At 40.3% G+C, this 25,446-nt stretch overlaps 1 protein-coding gene across 3 annotated transcripts in view; it reads left to right on the top strand.

Moving 5' to 3' along the window:
• klhdc8b (kelch domain containing 8B) overlaps window positions 1-25,446 on the top strand; it is a 221,182-nt gene that overhangs the window by 149,304 nt on the left and 46,432 nt on the right. For all 3 annotated transcript variants that reach the window (XM_030421783.1, XM_030421782.1, XM_030421784.1), the window contains 2 exons: window positions 188-352; window positions 10,359-10,583. In XM_030421783.1, coding sequence (XP_030277643.1) covers window positions 188-352; window positions 10,359-10,583 — 390 coding nt within the window. The remainder of the gene's footprint in view (window positions 1-187; window positions 353-10,358; window positions 10,584-25,446) is intronic.

Raw genomic sequence — 25,446 nt, 5'->3', positions numbered from 1 at the left:
ACTTTGTCTGACTGTTTGGAGGTGTTGGCAATATTTTTCTCTTCATATGCATCACATAAACCTGACAACAAGCCTGAGATTTCTTGCAAGTCTCCTGACTACATAGTTGTGCCAAGAGAGTACTTGATGACAAGCTCTTTAAAACCTGTTATTATACAACGTGTCTTTCCTTTGTGTCTCTGTGCAGAAGGAAAGGTGTACGCCATGGGAGGTATGGGAGTTGACACCACGCCGCAGGCCATGGTGAGAGTTTATGAGGCAGAGAAGGACCAATGGCAGCCGCTGACTTCCATGCCAACACCGCGGTACGGAGCGACGCCCTTCGTAAGAGGAAACAAAATCTACTTGATGGGTAGGAAACGAGATCCCGTCATCTCCTTTCCTTCTTTTCATGTTTCAATGTTTAATTCATTAACAATGTCTGTTTCTGTCCCAGCTGTCCCAAGACTGTTTTAAAGCGTGGCACTTCAAAGTAACTGTCACAACCAGGTTATGTTTTAATCTAAGAATGGCAACAGTGGTGTATGAAATAATTTATTTTGACAAGCTTACAAAAATAATGCAATCAGTAAAGTAATAAGTCTTATGCTCAATAGATATATTTTGCTGATAAATGCAGAGTTTAAAATAAACTATGAATGAAAATTATGTGAGCTAAATAGCTCTATCTGTTTCTTTCCTTTTGATTGATTGATTGATTTTTTTGGCCTTTAATGGCTTTTTTTTATTGATAGAACAGCTGAAGACATGACAGGAAACAGGGAGAGAGAGAGGGGGAGTGACACGCTGCAAAGGGACCGAGGACTCGAAGCGGGGTCCGCTGCAGAGCCTCGGCACATGGGACGCGCGCTCTACCCACTGAGCTAAACGGCGCCCCTCCTTTTGATTTATAGTAAAATTACCAAACATATTCATTTTCAGCCACATGCCAGCAGATCCAATGCAATATCTCAACTATTGAAGGGATTGCCATGATATTTGATTCAGACATTCATGTTCCCCAGTAGGATAAATCCTCAATACTTTGGTGATCCTTCAAGTCTTTAGTGCTGGACATCTACAACATTTCAAAGTTTTAACCTATCCAATGAAATACATCAACATCTTCTATATGAAATGGCACCAACAGTCGCAGACAATTATTGTCCCCAGAGGATGTATCGAGTTGACATTGGTAATGTCCTGAAGACTATGATAATCCTCAGATTTTGACCTAGTGCCACAAGCATGTCAAAGTTTTGTCTTATCCAGTAAATCATTTTAACCACTTCAAGTTGGATTGCTTTCAAAGTGTATATAGACATTCGTGGATCCTAGAGGATGGATCATATTGATGTTGGTGTCTCACTGGTCTTTCTTCAAGGTGGTTCAAATAGTCCTCTTCCTCACTTGGCACGAGTCTTTCTTAAGCACTTTGATTTATGACCAATTATCTGAAAAACTGAAACGTGATTTTAAATATGGCTGGTCACAAAAAAAGAAAAGGAAAAAAAGAAAAGAAAGGTAGTTATTAAATCTGGCAGCACTGTTACTGCCATTTTCTTATGCACCCTTGAGTACCATTGTTCTCCCCCACTACTTATCTGTCTCCTCTTGACTACACATGGACCCACAGTCTATCTGACAGTTCAGTTTAGGGATTCAGCAGAGTGAGGAGGGATGTGTTCAATCACTTTCTCAAGGACATGGAAAGCTGCTGATGGATGACATAATTGAAGTGCTTCAATCTCTGGTGTTGTGGGACTATTTCTAAGCTCATGTGATGCACAGTTGGTTTATGGAGAGAGAGGCCAAAGAGACAGTAATATGGAATTAGATTTGTGCCAAAAGAAACAAACAAAACTTCTTAAATGTAAAAAAAAAAAAGGAATTTGAGAGAACATAAAACTCATTTCAAAAATAAAACTAAGAACTTGCAATCAAATTATTTGTCAAACAGTGTAAAATATTGGTCTTTTACTCTTCTAATAATGCATTATTTTGTTTACGGTTCCCTCTGCTGGTCTCTCTCCGCTCAGACTTTTGCGCTGACTCTCAGCTTTGCGGTCTCTCTGCAGCTCTTTCTCGTTTGCGCTCCCTGACTTTTTGTTTGCAGTTTTGGCACAAACCTCTCGGGTGGGCGGGACTTTTCAGCAGAGCGTCCCCATTGGCTAATTAGTTGTTGACTGACACAGCTCAGTACCTATGTGTAGATAGCTAGCGCGCTAAATGACCCCGGCTTTAAAACGGAGAGAATAAGAGATGACGAGGACGACAACGACACTGAAGAACAATATATGTATGTCATAACTACTTACATTTCACTTGTTTTTCTCGTTGTGGGTTGTTACTGTTGGTCTTCATTGTCGTCGTCATCTTCTTCTTCTCTCCGTTTTAAAGCTGGGGTCGTTTAGCGCGCTAGCTACCTACACATAGGTACTGAGCTGTGTCAGTCAAAATCTACCTAGCCAATGGGGACGCTCTGCTGAAAAGGCCCGCCTACCCGAGAGGTTTGTGCCAAAACTGCAAACAAAAAGTCAGGGAGCGCAAACGAGAAAGAGCTGCAGAGAGAGCGCAAAGCTGAGAGTCAGCGCAAAAGTCTGAGCGGAGAGAGACCAGCAGAGGGAACCGTAAACAAAATAATGCATTATTAGAAGAGTAAAAGACCAATATTTTACACTATTTGACACATTATTTGATTGCAAGTTCTAAGTTTTATTTTTGAAATTAGTTGTATGTTCTCTCAAATTCCTGTTTTTTTTTTTACATTTAAGAACTTTTGTTTGTTTCTTTTGGCACAAATCTAATTCCATACAGTAACTGTATATTTGCCCCAGTCCCAAAAAGTTGTGGTGGTACACACTTGTACACACACCCTCTGTTTTACTCCGCTGCACTTCTACTGAGCCATGTGTCTAGAGATGTGTGACAGTTGTACTGTTTAACCCAACCCTTTTAGCTTTTTGACTTTATCTGCCTGGTGTTTTTAGAGCAGTGAAGGGAACTGATAAAAACACTCTCTTCCCTCAGAATCTAAGGGCCTCGAGGAGTCTCACAGTTTTGGTACAATATTGATCAGAGGGACAGAGCCGGAGAGTAAAGGCTGCTCTTTTAAAGTGTGGTGCTCTATTCTGTCCCGTATATTCTGTATATTCATAGGAAGTTCTCACCTGACTCTCATCAGTGCTGTATCTAGCCACTGGATGCTGTAAAAGATAAACCCATCTGCCTATCACCATCAACATTGCTAGTTGGTGACCAGAGTGGATAATTTAACAACGAAAGAGCCATATAGTTCACTCAGACAAGAGTCCAAATGAAAGATAATGTTGCTATCTGTTGGACGTGTACATAGGCCACACTTAGCTGACATGTTGGTCATATCACATTTATTTTGGATAATTTGTTGACATCAGACTCCAAAGTGGTGAACAATATCATGCAGGTTATTAAGCTAAGTTCAAGTAAAATATCTAAATACTTCTTCCACCGATACACACTGAGAAACACATACCTTAATTTGACAGCATAAAAAGCATAGAGGAAAAAATGCAAATAAGACGACACTGGAAATACAACACACAGTACTACAGATGACACTTGTTGTTCCCTGCTGCAGTCCAGGCTTATAATCAGTGAAAATAAGTAACTTTTAGTTAAACATTTAACATTCAAAATTAAAGCATGAGTCTCTAAAATGTAAAAAAGTAAGTAATAATAATATTTTTACCTCATTAGTCTGTGTGTGTGTGTCATCGTGGCACAATGTGGTCCTGGCGACATATTTTTAGCGGTAACCACCACTGAAGCAGTTTAAGTATTTTGCCAACTGTCTGTCTGTCTGTCTGTCTGTGAACAGATTTATGTCTGAATAATAGCATCACAACCATGTAAGATGCAGTTATAAAATTTCACAGGTGTGTAGTTGAGATCAAATTCGAAATCCAAAATGGCTGTGATCCAATTGAAGGCACCAGAACTAGGGAGGTAGGAAGAAGAAAAGGGGCCATTGGCCCCCACTTTCCCACTTTAGGGCCCTGGCCCAGATTTGTTTCAAGTTGCAGATCACCATAACTCAAGTCAAATCATTCCTACACTCTAGCGCAGCTGTTTTCACCTTGTCTGGTTTTGATTTTTATCAGTACAGCAGCATCACAACCATGCAAGATGCAGTCCCAAAACACTTGAACAAAACATGAACATGTTGACTGGTGACGCAGCTGAGTAAAAGGCTTGAGGATTATCAGGTTAATTTATTTATAAATAGAAAATGTTCTGTCTGAATCGGTTTCTTTAGCAAAAATAACCAAACAGTTGACCTTAGAGAAAGAGTAAGAGTTCAGGTTAGAAAGATGTATTCAGACACCAAGAAAACATATCCATCAAATTCAGCCATATAAAGAAGTTCACTTTTGTAGCACATTTACCTTGTAATTCCTCAAATGTTAAAAATAAAAATAAATAAATTTGGCAACGTTTAAGTGGTATTTTACATTTGCACGTGGATGCACAGTACAAGTATGTCAAAACATGCAAACAGCACTTTAACAGTGCACTAACATCTGGAAACCTGTCTTTGCAAGAAAACATGTCAGGTCCTTAAATTCAGCTGTACTGAGTACAATACTGGCATTGTAAGAATAAAGTGCATGCTGTTCAATTCAACAAGTTATATGTCAGCTCACTCCTTAATATAACCCTAACATTTACAGTGTTGTCTGTGGTATTTGCAGTTTGGTTGAATTGAACGAGCTACAGGCATTTTTCTGCAAAGACTTCACTCCAACATTTTCAGAGAGCTAAAGGGATAGAATCCAATGTATCTAATATATATTTTATCTCCAATTACGTACCATTACTACCTGCCAAGTGTGATCATTCTAAAGTTTTAGTAATTCTAAAACAGAAACATTTTTTTCTCAGCTCAGAAATATAAGTAGCACTCCCATACAGGTTATGATAGAGACCAGTGGTTCCATACTTTGATGTTTTATATACCCCACAGCTTTGTCAGGTGGCTTTGAGTACAGCTTCATTGTAACATTTTCAATAGAGGGGATGGCTTCATGGGGTCTTTGTGTGGGGTTCCATACAAGACATTGCAATCCTGGATTAGGGGTTAATGTCTAGGTTAGGTTTCTGTTCTTTTTTTAGCAGGTCCAGTTAAATTAGCAGTCACTTAGAGTGACAGAAGCTGTAATTTTCTTTCAACCATTATTTCTTTGATTACTTTTTGATTAGAATTGAGTAAATTCAACTTTGTTACGGTGCAGAGTACAGGTACAATGAGAAAATCTAAAGCGTGAAAACAATTAAAAAAGCTAAGCATGTTTAATTTAATTTCTCTCATTCTCTCACAAATGAATTGAGGGTGAGGTGATAATAGATGTGTCAGTATATTTATACATAGAAAGTAAAGAAGAAACACAACATAATAACATGTGGAACTAAAGCAAACAAACTAAGCAGTCAAACAAACCAAAGAAATTGACGATATAGCATAACAGAGCGTAACAGAATATGTACGTATGTTTTTATTTGGTGGGACATTTCTCTGTATTCTTCCTGAAAATTACTTTGATATCATCGGGCAGAATTTGAGAGTGCTACTGACCTATTGTATAAGTGGATTTGGACCCGATATAATTATGGGAGCAGAAGCTGTATCTCTAGCTCTGTGGCCATACTCAAAGGCCATGTATATCTGATGAGCCAGGCTGGACAGGTAATTGGTACTAATGAAGTCCCGCAGTAACATTAAAAGACTTAAGACAATTTCTGTACAACCACCAGCCATGCCAGATGTGTATAATTGAAATTCATTCTGTATGAAACAACAGAGTGCCAAATGAGCTGCGTTATTTTGAGCAGCCTGCTGCTTTTCAGATTGGATTTTGTAGCTGATGACCAGATTGGGCAGTGTTGTAGCGAAACAGAACCCAGAGAACGAATAACTGATTTGATTATTCTGGGAATGATGGAAGCGGAACACTTCCTAGTCATACTGATTCCTCTCTGCATTTTCATGATTATATTATTTATGTTTAAACCAGGATAGTGAGCTATCAGTAGTTAGACCCAGAGGTTTTATTGTGTTTTGTGCAGTATTAGTGTTGCATATTGCCAATTTCAGTTGAGGGTTGCTGGCCAACATGTCAGGAACAAAATGGACTTCTTGCTGGAAAATAAAAAAAAACAACTTGTTCCACTCAACCCACTTGTATTTGTCTCTCACTCACTCACTCACTCACTTATACTATGAGCTTTCTTTGATATTTTGTTATCATACAAGGTGGTGTCATCTGCATACGTTTCCATGTTTTTCTATGCTAGCCAACAATAAAGTTGCTGAAGTTAGCCAGTAAAGCTAGCATTAGGGTGCTACAGTATGCTGGGAACATACTGTATATTTCAGCCATTTCTACATTTATTTAGAACTAACTGGCAATAACTAAGTGATGCTGATGAATCACAGATACCATGCGATATCAACAGCGTTATACTGGCTGACAAACCTTTTTAGAAGATGGAACCAGCTTTCAGAATACTTCCACAGATATTTTTGGAGCTGACAAACTTTGGGAAATTATTAATTAACAATCATATTAGTGCTCCTAAAAAGTTATCAATTTGACCTGTAAACCAAATCATAAATTCAAGTAAATTATATACATTTGTGTTCGAAGGCTAATATATTTTACTCTTTCAACATTAAGCGTTTGACATTTTTGGGAAATACATTGATTTGCTTTCTGTCCAAGAGTTAGATGTGAGTTAGTTTGACTCAGAGCAGTTGCCAGGCAACCAGCGGAGTAGTTTCTGTACCCAGCCAGAAATAGTCTTTCACACAACCCTCCTCTAATGGCAACGTGTAATTTTTGAACTTCATGCTTGTACGTATCAAACAAACATGAAAAAAAGTGTTAATAAGTCAGCTTTAGAGGTGCAACTTTGAAGATTTTTATTAACTGCAGGACAGAGCCCGGCTAGGCATTTCCTCCTGTTTTCAGTCTTTGTGCGAAGCTAAGCTTACCAACTGCTGCTTGCAGCCACAAACAGTATATTAAGTGAAAAGATAGGAGAGTGAAGAAAGTGTCATATCAAGTGTCAAAGAGACAGGTCTCACCTTACCTGGGATTTTAATGTTGCTTTTATGGCTGCTTCCAACTATGAATACAAATCTTAATGACTGTAAATAAAAAAGTGGCTGTTGTAATCATAAATCAATGCACTGCATGGCTTCGCCTTTGCTCCTGACAGCTGAGGGAGTGGTGGCTCTGAAGCACAAAGGATTTTGCTGTAGTGTAATGGTTGGTAATCAGTGCACGAGTGCGGCTAAAAGGAGGTTGTCAGCAAGTCAAGGATGATTTAAAGTTCTAAAAGATGCATATAAACACCTAGCACTTGAGAACAAATATACAGTTCATCCTTTTTCATGTGATGGAATTATTGAATGAATGAATGAAACCATGGTGCATGTTCTTAAGGGAATGCTGGATGTATATGAAGGTAAAGCCACACTTTTGCTGCTGCAAAGTCAAATAAGAATTCTAAATCGGTCCAAACACAAATCTCCTCAGTCCATGAAGCCCTTCCTACTAGTGAAGTTATGTATCCATTAACAGCAGGTAAATCCGAAATCGTCCCTGGCCAGAATTGTGTCCTTTCATCCACAAGTACAGTCTCATATACATACAGTAGGAACAGCAGATATGTTATTGTACCGGAAGCTTTCGCCTAAGGCTCGTAAGAACACAAACCACAACACACAATGCCCCTACATACTTTCTTGCGTATTTAGGGACAGATCGAAGAGCAGCTTGAGCCAAAGTGTGAGGATCTTGTAGCAAAAACAGTGCAGAAGGACTCAACCAACAGCAACAAATCACAAGAATTGTTTACCACATGTCCTGTATAGTAGGAGAGAGAGAGAGAGAGTGAGAGAGCAAAAGCATCCCTTTACATATTATAATATTTTTTACTACATGTGTAGTACGTTATGGTGTATCTGGTAGAATGTGTTTCATTCAGATACAGCTGAAAACAGTCTATGCTAGCAGCCTGTGCTTTCAGGCTAACTGCATCAGTTGCATGGCAACATGCTCACAATGATACCATTTAACTTAATTGGCAGAATAAATGTTAGCTAAAAACATTTGTGCAAAACCACAGATAAGATGTAATGGAATGTTTGTTTATGTTGAAAATTATCATTTGTTTAGGTTAAATTCCCTAATCCTCTCGTCGCTGTGCTTATGCTCTGCTTAGGCTTTGGCATCAAAACCGCCTGGTTAGGGCAAGGAAATCATCATGGTTTGTTTTAAAATACCTGTTTTGGTCTCCATCATTGCTCCTGTATTGACTGGAAATGTCCACAGGTCTTCTTAAGAATATCCAGTGGTATGACTTAAACTTGGGTGAGCCATTTTGCAGCCTTGCCCTCCACCTTCTGTGTTAAAGGCGGATGATAAGCATATAATGTGAACATGATATATCGCATTTGGTACAAATGTCAAACTTGGACCTATCTGTGGTTTGCAAAAATGCTAACTGCTAACATTGTTGCTGGGCGACTGTGCTGCAATGTTAACATACTGATGTTTTGCAACTATACTATTGTTTGTGTTTACCCTGCCAGAGTGTCTCTGAGCTCAACTGCCAGTGGACTGCATTTCTGCAGCTCTGCCACCTGGCTTGTCTCTACCCAAATAGCCAAGAGACACTGCAGCTGTAACAGCCAAAGTGCGTGGTGTGCCCTACTGGGCACTAGGGCTCATAATCCGTTGTATGCCTTTTTGTCTTTTCAAACCAACTGCGAGAAAAAGCACAACCCATTAACACCACAAGACCACTGAACATGCAATTAGGAAATAATAACGCATCAGTTAGGCTGATCGAGGTTTAGCAGTTGAATGGACCAAAGGGAGGGAGACTGGTGGTATCAGAGTCAAAAAGGATTATAAAAATGTTGTGCATTGTGAAGCAACACTACCAGACAAAGCACAGAGCATGTATTGAGGAAAAGGTAAATCCGAGCTGAGGGCTAAGCTTTCATTTCTGTCGCCTGCTGGTGGAAAGTGTCAAAGAACATCCACCTGAATGCCAGGAGGACCCTGTATTCTGAACAGAAAGCTGCACTGAAAAGATACTATCAGTGTTATTCCTCTTATCTGTCAGTGGTTTTAACATTTTGGCCGATCAGTATGCTGTACATACTGCATATATTATTTCTTTTTTTTCGTTATTGCCTCTGTATGCTGAACATTTACGTTGTAATCGACGGATCTTTTAGCTTCTTTCTCTCATACCTCTCTGACTCAAATGCTTCCCACTCAATTCGACTCTTTGTCTCGCTGCTGTTATCGATCTCCGTGCCACCCTGCCTACTCCAGTTGACCCTCTTCCACTTTCTTCTCTCCCTCCCACACATTTTCCTACCTTCCCTGTATTACTTTTGCACAGAATTCGCTGTCATTGTCTTATATTATCATTCTCGATTCTTCACCATCTATTTTTTGTAATCTCGTCTTGTTACTTGTGCAGCCATTTCTTCTTTTTTTACCCTCAAAGTTCCTCTCACATTGCCTAGTCCTATCCTCAGCCTCTCCCCTGCTTTTCCCATCATTCACATTCTTACCGCCCTCTCTCACCACTTTGCTGTACCCTTGTAGTTGTATTTTACAAGGTTAAATTATGATTTTTGGAAGTAAACAACTTGTAGGCATCCTAAGGGAGCACCCTGCTGCTGTACCCTGCTCTCAGTCCAAAATTAATTGTGGCACCAGTGCTGGTCTGCATGGCTGCCACTTTGCCAAGACAACATTGTGACAGGCGCAAGTTATTAAAAAGCAATGAAGGGAAACAAAAAATGAATAGCAAAGGCAAAAAATGTCACACACTTTTGCGAGTCTTTGTCTTTATCCATTTACATGCTGATATTCCTGGCAATGTGTTTCATTTATGAGATGTTAGGTTCAGATGCCACATCTTTGTGATAATCCAGATGTAATCTGGAGGAACTGGATTTAAACAAGGCTGCTTGTAACAACTAAATCAAGGAATCCAGCAGGTCATTAAATCATCATTTTCCTAGTAGATTTTAAAGCAAAAAAATTCAACTTCCTGAAAAAAAAGGTAGTTGATTGTAGAGTCTCATCCCCAAGTCATCAACTACTGACGCATGAGTTTGGCGGTCAGTTGGTGTTTGGCCTGAGCTGCCAGCCCATAGTTGAAAGCATCAAATGAGATTCAACAATCAACTACTTTTTGTCCAGGGAAATAGATGTCTCACGTATTGGACAGTCCCACTGTCCAAATGTGTTTAAATGTAAATATAAATGTGTTTTGGTCTGAATTTGAATATTCTCCTGTACCTCCAGGTGGTCGTCAGGGAAAGATGCCGGTGACGGCACTGGAGGCTTTTGACCTTGAGATGAAGAGCTGGACACGCTACCCCTGCATCCCGAGCCGGAGGGCCTTCTCCTGCTGTGCCACAAATGAGCGAAGCTTCTTCAGCCTTGGGGGCCTCCAACAACCGGGGCCACATAACTTCTACTCCAGACCTCACTTTGTCAGCACCATGGAGGAGTATGATCTAGATCAAGGTAAGCAGTGACTAACCCAACTGAATTTCTTTTAAGGCAGGACTCGCGGGATGACTGCCCACCTGGAGTACTGAGAACATTCCTAATGGGCCAGGAAACATGCATGCAAACACACACACACACACACACACACACACACACACACACACACACACACACACACACACACACACACACACACACACACATACACACACACACACACACACACACCTACACACACACACACACACACACACAGGGTTGAGCATTAGTGATATGGCCAGTGTAGTTACCAGCCCAATGGATTGGTACTGACTGTCCCCCTCTCCTGGCTAACTATCACACCTGGTTACTTCCCATTGTTCCACCAATCACTGTCAAAGCTAGTAGTTGCACTTGTAGTAGTGCAAGAACCACTGGAGATGAAACTGAATAGAAAGTACTACCACCTAATGTTTCAGAAGTCCCTCTATGCAAGTCTTGCCACTCGGTAGCCATCATGGCAATTCCCTAGGCCTGTATTTTATCTAAATGAATGGGAGGAGAGGCATAACGTCATTTTCAGTGGTCCCCAGGTCATAAAAACTGCATGTATAGAATCAAAAAAGTGTATAAAGTTTGGCAACTTTGCACCAAAATAAGGTTTGAATAATAACATGTATTTGAATGGTATCCTCCTCTTCCCTGTGTAGTAGAAGTCTATCTGCAGCCGCAGTAAATGATTGACACTGTCATAAAGGGGAATAGGCAGGATACTTGTCATAAAACCGCCGTCTCATGTGTTGCTGACTTTTCGATTAAATGTGCTTTAAGTGGTTTGGATTTCTCATAATGTCTCTGGTGTTACAACAATTCCATAATCCATTGTAAGTTTATTTAGTCATTAAATCTGTGATGGAGATGTGAAAGCAATGTGGATGACCAACACCATTTTCCCAGGAGATTTTGAGCCTGATGGCAGACAGGTTTATAGTGTTTAGGTTTAACCAACCTAAACGCTGATAGTGTCATTATCCTTTCGACATTACATTGCACAGTCGACATTTACGTCAAAATGTCAAAGAACTAGTCTACTGCCAGTTGAAAGTATTTTGTTATTTTTTTCAAATGAAACGCAAAATTGCCATGTTTTATGTATCATTCTTCAAATAATGACAGTTCATTTAAAGCTATGGTCTACGATCTGAAAGACCCCCCCCCCCCCCCCCACACACACACACACACCCCTCCCCTCCGAGCCTCCTGACACACCCCCTTCAGCAGAGCATAGCAGAGCATAGCAACAAGCCTGCCAGCAGAAACCAAACATGGCGCCAGCTTTGAATGCGGAGTAAAATGTCGGATTCACAGTCACAACTTCCACAATAAAACTAAAGATTACCTGTTCAACATAAACTGCGCTGTATCGGCACTAAGTTATTACATTCATTTTACATATACATACATACATATAACTTAATTCATATGAATTGTACCCAGTCCACAATTATCGGATATAATTATAGGACAAATATAGTGTAAAAGTGCATGACCCATTATTCTTTTGTAATTTGATTTTAGGGAATTTGACAAGTAAAATTCCATCCTAGTTTGATACATTTGGATACACAAGATGAGAGAAGCCCAAAAGAACTGTTGGTGGGGTTTTCTCGCAATAGATTTAATACCACCCTGGAGCACTTTGAACTGAGGGAAAACATGATCTGTTCTGTGCTCATAATCCAACCCAAATATAGGAAGATTATGCATCAGTTGAGTCAGATCATATCAAAGCTGATGGTGAGGCAGATAGAGAAAGTCCTTCCCTGCATCAGAAACTAATAGATGCTCCCACAAGGCTTTTTGCTGACGAGTTATTGCTCTTGCTGCATTGAACAGAATGCAAATGCATTTCTGCAACATGGGTAATAACTTGTGTGCTGATTTAGATAAGGTGTACAAATCAGTGATTTTAACTTACTTAACTACACATATATTCTTCTTTCACTTTACTACACTGCGAAAGATTAAAACCCAAAATAAAATATATAATTACCTTGAGAATAGGATGATTTGGGCTTTGATGAGCTTTAATTAGTCCTCGGTATTATTTTGTATTTTTATGCTTACGTCATAACATCTGCTCCAAATCCTATTTTAAGCACCATCTAAACCGAGTGTAATTATGTCTGATATTAACAAGAACAGCACATCTGATATTCCAGATGGGTCCCAGCAGCTCTGAAACAGTATTAGAGCTCTTGATTGTAAGTCATTTTTAGGGGATTAGCATGGTTTAACTTGTATGTAACTCAGCATAAGTGGGCTGTTGGCTGTTGGGCGAATCAGCACCGAGGCCCTACTGTGGTGACGGGGGGTTAAACAATGGAAGCATGACCAGCTGACACAAAGCAGGGATACTGGCAGAAGCTATCCCAGTGTCACCTATCAATCTATAAACTGTAAAGTGTGCCTGGTGATGTTAATCCAATGATGTGGGTGACAGGGTCCTTTATTGCTAGCCTCTGTTAAATTACCCCTTTCAGTATCAGAAGAGGAAGCACCTGTTTGAAGACGAGAGTGGTGACTGCAAAGCGGCCACACCACTAGTCGCTTGCTCTTGTGAGTATTTCGTCTCTTCAGAAGAAAGATGTTTGCTTTGCTTAATGCTGTCATACAAAGGCTTGCTACCAAGCCTGTGGTGGAAGCTATCCGGAGTGCCCATGACAGATTTGGTAATGTTAGCAGAGATGAGCTGTTTTAACTGATGGACCTCTCAAAAAAGAGAATCACTATCTGCAACAGTGAAAGAGTAAATATAAATCATCAGAAGACAGTCAGAGAGATTGCGTTATTTGTGGGGGAACAGGCTAGGCTAGGCAAGGACCTACAGCAATAGGTCAGCAACTGAGGCTACTCCCTGATATCATAATCAGTTCTGATTCACCCAGATCTTACATATTGTGTGGCGCATAGATTGATGCACTAGAGACTTCTGCTGACTGAGCCGGCTAGCTTCCAGTTTAGTACCTGGACAACCTGAACAAAGATACAATGGTTCTTCTCTTCTCTTCTCTTCTCTTCTCTTCTCTTCTCTTCTCCTCTTCTAAACTTTCCAAATTTTATTGGACCTAATGGCTCAAATTATGATGAGTCATTTCATGGGAGTTTGTGATGCCAAAAAAAAAATGTGTCCACAGTTTCTCAGATGCTTTTTTCACAATGTTAGCTTCTGGAAAAAAAGTATTTTTGTGCCACAGTGCATCGCGTGATGGCAGTTTGGCCATGACAAAAGTTGTCTTCAAAACCTGGCGCTCTTCCTGGGGTTTGAGATTCATTTTGGGGTTTCAGAGATTTGGAAACCAATGCTAACAGCGTTGGTTGTTATCGGCTGATTAAACTACAAGCTGACAACAAAAACAAGAGCTACTGCTACGCTAAACTGCGGGCCAGTATAGTAAGAGCAGAAACAATTTCTGCCCTGCCCATTGACAGGTGACGCTTTGGTTCAAGACACAGAGAAGGGCATGTGGTAAACCCCCGATTCCACCAGATACGTGTCTGGCCTTGCTCCGCCACAGCAGCAGGTCTGATAGACTCCACTCTAGTCTATGTGTTAACTTCGATTAATCCTTTGTTCGGTAACACTTTGTGTTGTTGTGTTTAAAAGACATAGCTATAACGGCGGTCATGGGTGATTATGTTATTATCGCCGGAACCTCTCGATCTTGCGACTCCACTCTGTTTTCTTCCACACTGGACTCAAAATGCAACTGGTCGGGGTTGCAGGACGAAAGATGGCGAAGAAAAACCGGAACACAGTGGACATGCATCCAGTGGAATGACAGAGTAACCCCTCAATTCTGGTCCGGCTCTGCTCTGTCATGACTTTGCCCTGGCAGTGGAGCTAATATTGTTCCTGTGCTGCCTTTGTCAAGCTTTCTAAAGATTAGTTTACAGGATATTGAGTATTAAAGGTGGTGACAAGGTGAGCGTGATGTGGATACAAAGACTCAATATCATAAATGGATGAATAAATGCAGCAGCAGGTGCAGACTCTGCAGGTATGTTAACACTGCAGGTATGTTGATTATCAGAAAGGTGGAGGGATTATCATAGAAATTAATTCTGTGTCCCGTTGAACTCTTTTGGACACACAGGTTCCGCTGCTGTGGATATCAGTATCATAATATGATTCATCTCCCAATAATAGTTAATTCCTGTTGGGAAAGTGTAATGATGCTCTTATTTTATGGCTTTTATCATCACCCTAACTGAAATTTTAAATCCCTTCCGGACCGTTGATTTTTATGAGCAGATTAAGAAGTTAAGAGCCACTCGTGATTCTCACCTGGAGTTTGAATTCCTGCGAATGTTAATTTTACACATTAGATGTTATGATACACTTGCCATGTTCATACGTGAAAAAAAACCAACTGATAATATAAATTTAGAACCGGCCTACACACGTTCTGATGTGTGGGCACGCAGCGAAATACTGTATGTGAGTGCGCACTTCAAGTTGAGTGTGAAGTATGCATGATGGATGAATGGAAAACATTTCTACTTGCTGAACAGGGGCTGTCTACTTTGATGTACATTTTTCATCTAATGTAGCTCCATAGACAGAATCTTTATAGGCCCCTGGGGTCTTAATGCTGTTAGATTCAGCATGGTGATGCCTAAATGTATCCTCCCTGAAACTACGATGATTGATTATATATCTTATAGATAGATGGATAGATAGATGACTGTTGCTCAAGCTCTGTGCAGTGAGTCGTGATGAGATTCAGCTTGAGTGACATTAAAGACTGCAGAGAGAAAAGAAAACTGAAGAGAAAGCTATTCACCGTAGCTAAGATTTTTAGTCAGTGCGTTTACATGACACTCAAGAAAACCAAATTACTGCGTTAGTCTGACTATGATCGGATTTTTAAGATGCATATATACACCGTAGTCTGACTAAAATCAGACCGGATCGGATTTCTCATAGTCGAATTACACCACGTAGATTATTCGATTGAAAGTCGCATTAACTCCTGCATGTATACGTTTCCAGCGGATCGGATTTTGCGTTCTGCGCAGGCGCGAGATTTTTCTCCGAGGCCGTGAGACGGAAGTAGACGGACGGCAGCGCGGCGTCTTTCCTCCGAAATCACCGCAAGAAAGAGCGCCATTGTGCATCTAGTTTGTGTAATTATCATGTACACCATATACGAAGTGTACAAAGATGTAGCTTCGTCTCGCTCTTCGTAAGCCATCTTTCTTGAATGCCGAGGCAGCTGGTGACGTAAAGAGGTCAGCCGGAGGTGGCCCTGTTAACACTAGTTGAAATGGGCACAGCACCACCTAGCGTACCGGGGTATGACATGCTTTCGGCAGTAAATCGATTTTCTCACCGGCATGTATACTCGGATAATTGCAGTTGTCCGACTGAGCAGCATAGTCGAACTATGGCTGTAATCTGACTAAGCTGTGCATGTAAACGCACTGAGTGTTTTGAACAAGTAATCCATTTGATGAGCGATCAGATTTTTAAGCTTCCTCACCAGGGCTGTACAGCTGAAGACTGTTTTGAGCACTTTATTTACTGATTTCACATTCTGGACTTTACTTAACTCACGGGGCATGGTGTGAAGTGTGAAGTTGTACCCAGGGCCTGGCAGCACACTTATGGTTATTTGTAGCCAGAGCCACCCAGTGCACCTGCATATGAGGTGGGATCAGAAAGAATGTGTCTCCCCTTGACAGTTAAAGGATCATGTGGTCATTCTTTGAAACAAGAAACTTAGCCAACCCTAGGATCCTTCCATTTATTACAACCTGCCACCATTGTCACCAAAAGTTAATGGGGTCTATTCTGAAGTGAGGCCCATCCTCCATGGAAATCTGTTCAATAGTTTGTGTTTAATCATGCTGACAATCCAACCAACCAAACAGCCAACCAACTAACTAACTTAACCAAACAACCAATTAGTCGACCAACCAAATTACTAACCAACCAATCAACAAACCAACCAATCGACCAACCAACCAACCAAACAAGCAACTAACTAATCAATGTTATTTGGCCCAAACATCTGCAGCACAGCTTTTTCACTGAACTCAAATATTTCCAACTTAATAGGTTTTGCATTTACTTTATATGCTAACAAGGTCTTTGTATATACAGGAGAGGGTCCCCAATAGGTAACAAACATGCCACACACACACGCACATGCGCTCGCACACACACACACACACACACCTATGCGCACACACACACACACACACACACACGCATGCACACACACACACACACACACACACACACACCATGAATAAATTACTGATGATTAGATATTCTACCAATGATGATTTAGCTGCTCACTGTTGGATGAATGGATTATACCACCAAATGATATTATTATGCGGCTGCTTCTTGTCTTGACGTATGCAAGGTCTTTGTGTGTTTGTTTGTGAGAGAGACAAAGCAAACACCAACGTTTGTTTTCTGGAGAGACTTGGAGGCAAGTGCTGAAGAATGGGAAGTGTCTCTATGTGTGTAGATGTGAGGATTACGTGGTTGCATACTTGTGAAAAGATCCCCCCCTCTGAGTGGTTGCTACTGTGTGTAGCATTTATGTGTAAAATCAAGCGAGTCTAACCTTCTTCAATCTATATTAACAATGCATCCTTTCACACTCAACTGTGCCTGTCAGCTTGCAATATAATGTTCAATTTATCCTCCTGCTTCTGTGAATCCTCCTAGTCAGGTTTAATGTGTTTGGCTTTGAGGGATAATGGCCTTTTCTCAAATATCAGGCCTCATTCACACCTCGCCTTTGAGAGGGAGCCCTGGCTTGAAAGTGAAGTGACAGCACCATTACCTCTGTGTGATTTAGGTGTGGATGCAGCACTGTTGTAATATAAGTAAAGATAATGATATTAATAAAACTATTTTTTATTTGTATTGCACTTTGATAACACAAAGTATATTATGTGCTTCTCAGGACTGAAACATACTACAAGGAGTTTTAACTGGTAATAAAACAGCCTTGATACAGGGTTTAATCACAAACAAGGCCGTGCAACAAGCTGGAAACACAATACTAACATAGCTTATAAAACATATGCCTATTTACGCAGTCAGGAGACACAAAGCAAGATTAGCATTCATTTGGAGTCATGTTTGTCTCCTTCCAATGAATGTAAGTTGAATAATGATGGAACTCTTGACTGTTTTGATCTACACCTGAGAGAAATACATGACTTATTATGCCTTCGCCAGACTACAAGACTTTCCCTTGAAGGCACATGACCCCACTTGTACAAATGGGGACTTTTAGCAACTATGGTTGAAGGGATGGTTACCATGCTTGAGAAAAATATAAGCTTGGCGGTGCGTATGTGCGATACTATCTCTACACTTCCTGACGTTATAGCACAACAGCTACTACTAATAAAGGTGGACACCTGGTTTGCCAAACCCAGTAGTACGTCACAAAGTGTAGAAGGAAGTTATAGAAGGAGTCGTTGTAGGACTTAAATGTTACTTAGTGATATTTGTTTTCTACTATCATGGCAACATGTTGGAATGTCTGGCCATGCAAAACCTGTTCCTCTACCATCACTGCTTAAAGTCCCAATTATTGGGACCAAACTGGCCCCCCCACTCCCCAGTGCCCGCCCTGCATCACAAGTATGAGATGAAGAGAAGAAATGCATATTCAGCCAGCCAATTTTGACTGTCCATCAATCGCCCTCCAACCACCCCTGCTGTTTGGTGGCCATTCAAAGATTTTCAGTGGCCCCTTCTGGCCCCCCCTTTAAAACATTGCACACTCTTGGCGTGCCCCTGTCACACATCGAGCTAGTCATTAATTTTGTTTGCTGCCATCTCATGCTGGCCAGGTAGTGCTCACTGGGTTTATAATACTAAGATGGCCTCTAGATAAAGAGAGATACTGAACACTTTTCTCAGGTAGTACAGGTGTAACACGCATTCAACAGTATGTGTCAATACATGCACCTATGTTTTAAGTATTTCACAGTTGGAAAGTGGGAGTGTTGACATTTCAAATGCATATATGTATAGGCAGCAGAGCTGAAATGTCGTGTGTGTGTGTGTATTTCTTCACAGTTGTCACTCAGGATTGAGTGTTTTTTTTTTCTCCATCTATTTCCCCCTCTTTCGGTTCTGTTCCTTTGAGTGTGTCTCGCCGATGTCCATGGAGGGTGTCGGGGGTTGTGGGGTGTTAGCGGGCTCGGCAGCAGCGCTGTGATTGACACGTTGAGATTATACATTACAAGAGCGGAGACACAAGCGAGGGTACCGTGGCGCTTTGCACCAAAGCAACTCCAATAACAGCAACAGCAACATATTCATATGTAGTTTCCTCCTGAGGCTTCAGACACAAAACGCAGCGCCTGCCAGTGAAACCACAGAATCACAGAGTGCAGATAGGACGAGAGAATGAAAATGAGGAATGAAAAAGACAGAAAACTTGAGAGGAAAAACACAGCCAGAACATTTTGATTGGTGCAGCAGGTATAATTTAGTGCCACAACAATCATATGTGTGAGTGTTGAACAGAGATGTTGTGTGATTATGCTCTTTAATAGAGGTTAAAACCCCCTGGGCCTTTTGCTAATACTGAGCAGGCTCATTACCTGTTCATTTCTGTACAGTCTGCGAGATGTTTTAATCATTGCGATTTGCATTTTAATGTTCTCTACATCAGCATTTGGCGTTGGTGAGAGGCAAAGCGACATGCAGGGTTAATGGATGTTCTGGTGTTGACTGTGAGTCATCCACTGTTTGGAAGATACAGTATCGTCTACTAACAGAAGGCACACACAGCTGAAGTACCGGGGGCAGATCATTCTTGTATGCAAGTTTAATTTACAACACAGCAGCTTTTGAAGTTGGGTCGTCACACCTGTAAACATTCCAACTGTGTTAACTGGATAGCAATCTCAGGCTTAATCTGATGTCATAAGCAGCTTGCTTCATTCACTTTTGGTTTTTAATACCTCTTTTTTAGAGTTGCTCAGCATAATGGGTATATTTGATGCCATCAAAACAAGTCAGCAACAAATTCTCACTACTCCTATGACTACTAGTATTATACATGTCTTTCTGGTTAATGATAACAGTTGTAACATTTCATTAGGACAAAGATGCTTACCAGCAATTCAAAGAGTGTTTTCTGAACATCAGTCCATCAACAGGAGCCTGAAGCTAAATGTTGTATGTGTTCGTAAATACAATATGATGCTCTAGACTAAAATCATAGCGTGGCACACACTGTCCACATCAATTTACTACTGTATATGCAAGAAGAACGTTGCTATCATTATGTATATCATTATTAAGAACTATGCAACTGAGGATGACAGTGTGAGAGAAGATGACGTATACTGCTGTAACATCATGCCTATGAAAATATGGAGGAACACAAGTGTCAGGGAAAAAGTAATAACCCATTGAACTAATTGTACAATAAAATGAGTTTACAAGTTAAAGTATGATATTTTAATGGGCAAAAAAAGAGGAATTATAATATAATTTACAAATGAAATATTTACCCATCAATAAATTGTTCAAATTAAATAGGGATTTACAAAAACAGCATTTGATAGTCAATAAGTACATCATTTAAAAATGAATTAATGAACTAAAAAAATAAATAATGCAATTTAAAAAGACAAATAAATAGCTGGATTCACAAATTGAATTGAGAATACAGATTTTAGTCAGGCATTTAAAAAGGCAATTTCGTTTTCTGTTTGCATTTCCATTTACCTGCTGCTTTTCCTCTTCCGATTAGCTATTGGATTTGCTTAGTCATTTAGCTTCTCCATATAGCCTTTCCGTGAAAATTTAGGCCTTGAGCTCGCAAAACAAGGTAAAACAATGCAAATTATCTGCTGTACCACTCCAAATTTACAAACAGTCCAGTTTGTGCTCTGACACTCTGGGTGACTAACAAACACACATGTTAATGCTCTTCACAGTAAGAAGGAGATCTTCATACATAATTTTATTCCAGATTTGTCTGGAAAGACACAACCTGCTTTATGATGACCTGATTTTGGTAGCTGGTAACAGCATTCATCAAGTTTCAGGTAAGATATGTCGATTATACTCATATTACCTCTTACTGTTCCCTCTTAACTAGTCATTCAAGCTAACATTAGCTTAGTCAGTTAATAAGTAAGATACACAATAACTGTTTGCATACATTTCTAGAAACCTGTTGATCTAAAGTTACAAACTGCAATTTTTGTTGGTGAACTACTGTATACCACAAGTTATGGGTTAAAACACTTGCCAGCCAGGAACATATCAGTGCAAATCAGCTTGGATGTTAACTGGCAGATAAGTTTGCTGTATTTTAACCACAGACTCCTGTCTCACATCTGTTTGCAAAATCCTTCCTCTTTTGTGTACTTTATATGTAGACAGAGCAGGGCTCTGTAAAGGTGGACGCTGCAACACAGCTTATAAACTACATTAGCTTTCTAACCCTAACCCTTCCACTTATGATGGGGGATGTGAAAGGTGTACAGTATAAGACCTGTATGGGGCTCTATGCGTGAATATATGTGACAGTGATTAAAACATGTGAGCCATGCTGATATACACATTATTTTTAGACTGGCAATGAAAGATAGATAATACAGCATCCTCATGCATACCGAGTCCCATTAAATTCCAGCTTCTGAAGGCTACAGAGGCTGGAATGAAATCAGATGCTACAGTCTGTATGATGAAAAGAGAATGAGAACATGATATGGCAGCCTCTGTTGTTTTGGCTGTCTGACAGTGCTATCCAGGATTAACATTGTGTTTTAATCCTTGAGCATAATTTCTTTTTTTTTCTGAAGTAAAAATTGCTTTTGTGAATCGTCCAAGCGCTTTTAACTAAAAACCCAACTCATCAAGGTCAAGTATATTAGCGTGGTAACACAGTATATTCACTCAGCTAGATAACAGATGAGAGGTGCTGCTCAGTGACAGAGGTCATCGGTGCCTTCCAGGTGTCTTGTGTTTGATTGCTCTGTGCGTAGAGTCCAATGCGTTAGATTAGAGCTGCTGATGAGATAACTGGTCATGAGAGAAGCCTATGAAAAGTATTTTTTCAAATAAATATTTCCATTAAGTTATACACTAATTCCTTTGACATGCATGAAAAACAACAGTAAACTTACTTGAAATCAACATCATACATGTGCTAATACTGTGAATGCAAAAACCAATAAATGAAAATAGTAGAAATATAAATCTGATCTTTTCATGTCATTTAAAAATGTTTTATTTGTTCCTGGTGGAGTGTCCAGCCTCTTTAGAGAGGAGGCAAGGAGGTAGATGAGAGACACAGTGGAGGATCACTAATGATTTTGGACACAAAAAAAATCTTCGACACATCTCTACTGCTCAGTGCCAGACTTAACTCTTTCTGGGTACCAGTAGCAGTAATGTATGGTTCAGCATCTTTCTTCACCCCACCCCCCCAGCGGCAAGTCAGCTTCCAAACCTGACTTTTCATGTATGGTTGTACTTGGCCCTTTTTGGAGAGCTTGTGCCTACTCTGAGGCCAGGCTGTCGGCCAAACATGTACATTGAAGACTTTACCCTGGAGAAAGTCTTCATCAAGACTAATACTGCTCCATTCCTTCATTACTCTGCATCATGGCTGAAACCCCTTGGCCACTGAGTGCTACTTCTCACTATACAACACACATTCATGTCTAACGTATAAACATGGCCAGGTGTTGAGGTGCTCTTCACCTCAGAAGCTGAGCCAGCCATCTGATGAATCTACACATAACAGATACAAAAAGGTTAAACATGGGAAAAGGACCACTTTCTGACTTTCTGTTTTTGCATATTGGGACACTTTATCAGCTATTATCTCTAGAGGAGTTCTATATTATTCTCTATGTATTGTACAGATGTCTGTACTCTCTTCATTATTTTTCAAGATGGTTTGAATGAGCTTGCCTATTAGTTCAAGAACACAATGGATTCAGACAGGACATGTTGTTCCATGTTGTTAAGACAAAACTTAATTCCACTTCAATAAGAAGGTGTTTGTGCTTTTCTTGTGCCAGTTTGAATGAACTTGACCAACTAACCTGCACCTCAGATCACTGTCCTTTATCAAGAACCTTGAAAGTATCCTACTGTCCAGTGGCACCATCAGTAATGTGTGCTGAATGGTAGATATATATTAATTTAGGCTGTGCAGAATGTTGTCTTTAAAAATCCTCATTGCTCTTCTGTGTAGTTGTTCATGTGATTTCCCTGGACAGACCTGGTTGTTCTTTAACACAGTGCTCAACACTCTTTACGGCCATAAAGTCGACCAGGTATGCCACGAAGTTGTTGTAGCTGCCATATGAATCAAAACAAAATCTACTGGTGAAGTAACAAGCCCCCTTTGGACTGTAACTCTTACACAGCAATTAAAACTACCGTCTACACAGGGAACAGTACTGTTACAGTATGGCTGACAGAAGCCCAGTGCCTCACTCTGTTGCCTGGCGTACGGGCTTTGCTTCAGTGCAGTGGAGAGGGCCTGCCTGTCAGCCATATGGATGTTGTGGTCCTTTTTCTACAGCCATCTCCTCACAGCTTGCAGCAGATGAAGGCTCCACAGAACAAGTTTGGCTTCTGGAAAAGCCCTTTGGATGACTGCCCACGCTGCTCGGCTGTCGTCTGTAGTCTGTGATAAATATTTTAGGACCTGGCTTTCCTCAGCCTGAGAAGGCATCTTCAGATGGAAGGGACAATCCCTGAAAGATCACATTCTCACCTCCTGACAAGGTGATGTTCAGTGTTGCTACAGTTACCTTGAAAAAGTAATCTGATTACTGATTGCTCCTTTAAAAAGTAACTTAGTTATTTTACTGATTACTTGTTTTTAAAAGAAACTAAGTCACAATTCAAGTTACTTTATTGGTTACATTCAGCAGCTGCTGACAACACCCCCACCGCCTCAACATAAAAATGCAACCGGTTTTGCCAATACTCACTTTATTGGAAGTGCATTTTTAACAGTAACGCCAAACACGATATTAATAGCAATAGGGATCTTGTTTATTATTGCACCAAACGAGGGCGAGTCAACCGTGTTTAAGTATCTTTTGTTGTTTTGGTGGTGGGGGGTGGGGGGGTGGCTTTGCTCCTCTGCTTAACACCACCTGTTGGGACTTGCTCTGTAAACTTAACTGTGCTGTGACTCCAAATGTTTCTTCAAATTTGACGTGTTTTGAAGCTTGATACTTTGTACTTTGTCGCCAGCACAGAGTGTACAACGAACCTTAATGTTCTCATCTTTAGCTGACACGAACTCAAAATAATGACTGTATTTCCAGCTAAGGAAATGCGCATCTCTCTCCTCCCTCCATTGTTGTTTGTGTTTGTGTTGCTGCGTGGTGTTACACGTGAGTTGTCCTCGTGCTGAAAAATGTGACTTGTTGCAAACGTGATATAACTCCCTGAGACGCAAGAAGAAAGTGAAAATATATATTCTTCCCAAGGAAAATGACAAAAATAATAGTAACGCACAGTGACTTGAATAAGTAACTTTAATCTGATTACTGGTCTGGAAATATTAATGATCATTAATATTAATATTTCCAGACACCCACACAGTCACCCACACAGTCACTCACACATCTGTGCATCAACAACAGAAAGATAAGGGTCTATCGGTCCATGAAGTTTTCCCTCTATGTATGAGGCCAGCATGGGCCGTCTTCATCAGAGGTCAGATTGTTGCCATGATGAGCTGCCAACCTATGTAGCTCAATCTGATGCACTCTCTCCTGCACCGACTACTGTACAATGAAATCTGCCTCTCCAGAGCATCTTGCATTCCCACTCCGTCTGAACTGATCCTCTGCACTGAACATCTGATGCCACCGTCTGTGAAAAATATAACACATCATCAATATAAAAAAATAAATAAATACCACTTAATGACTTTCCAGAACATGATGTAGACACATATCAAATATCTTGACTTCAGAGTGAGAGAGCTTATTATAATGACCTGTCTACAATGTTAAGATGAGCATAGCGTTATGACATGTTTGGCAACGTCAGCCTTGATCTATACATAACTCATATTTGTGCGCTGTATAATGTAAATGTGCAACTTATTAGTAACATGAATACTTACTACCGAACTGCAGGTCCGGCCCAATGGATCAGTCTGCTGAGGTAGAGGTAGTCATTCTTGTATTGAAACTGCAGACCACCTTTGGCGTTTTTGGGCTTTTCCATCAAAATGCTTCGAGTAGTTAGTCTCCTCTCTTATATCTCTAGTTTCGGATCATATTGCTGTTTTAGCAACACCTTTATTTTTTAACTTGAGTGCGAAATTAAGTTATTTGTTGAAAACCTTTTTGGCAGTGTTGCTAATAAACATTGTCAGGAAATGAGCTAGATGCTAATGTGCTTAAAGTTAAACTCTCGGCAAAATGCAACCTAGGCTTTTTTTGTGAATGTATATGAGTTAAACTTTAGCGTAAAAGCATAATTGCAACGAAAGATGCACTTTTAAGATTTGTCGTATTTTCGTTTTTGGGAGTGCTTGGGGCAAATTAGCGAATAGCATCAAAATCGCTATTTTTTTCAATTAATTAAAAGATTCATCATACTGTTTTGCATTTGTGACTAATCTTACCCCCGGACATCATTGCTCATTGTTGTGTCTTTCTTCCACTCTACATTCCATCATTTCATCCATATCACGATGTAATCATTGCCTGACAGTGCTCCACTGTTTTCCCAAGCATAGGAATATCTTGTCCATGCCTCTGCCACCTGAACCATGTCACTGGGTTGATTTGATATTTCTATCTGTCTCTTTTTCACCTTAAAAGTCATGCAGCGTTGTTCAGCTGA

This window comes from Sparus aurata, chromosome 7 (assembly GCF_900880675.1).
Source record: "Sparus aurata chromosome 7, fSpaAur1.1, whole genome shotgun sequence".
Lineage (NCBI taxonomy): Eukaryota > Metazoa > Chordata > Actinopteri > Spariformes > Sparidae > Sparus > Sparus aurata.
The sequence above is the reverse complement of the archived record's forward strand: the minus strand, read 5'-3'. Positions and strand labels throughout refer to the sequence as shown.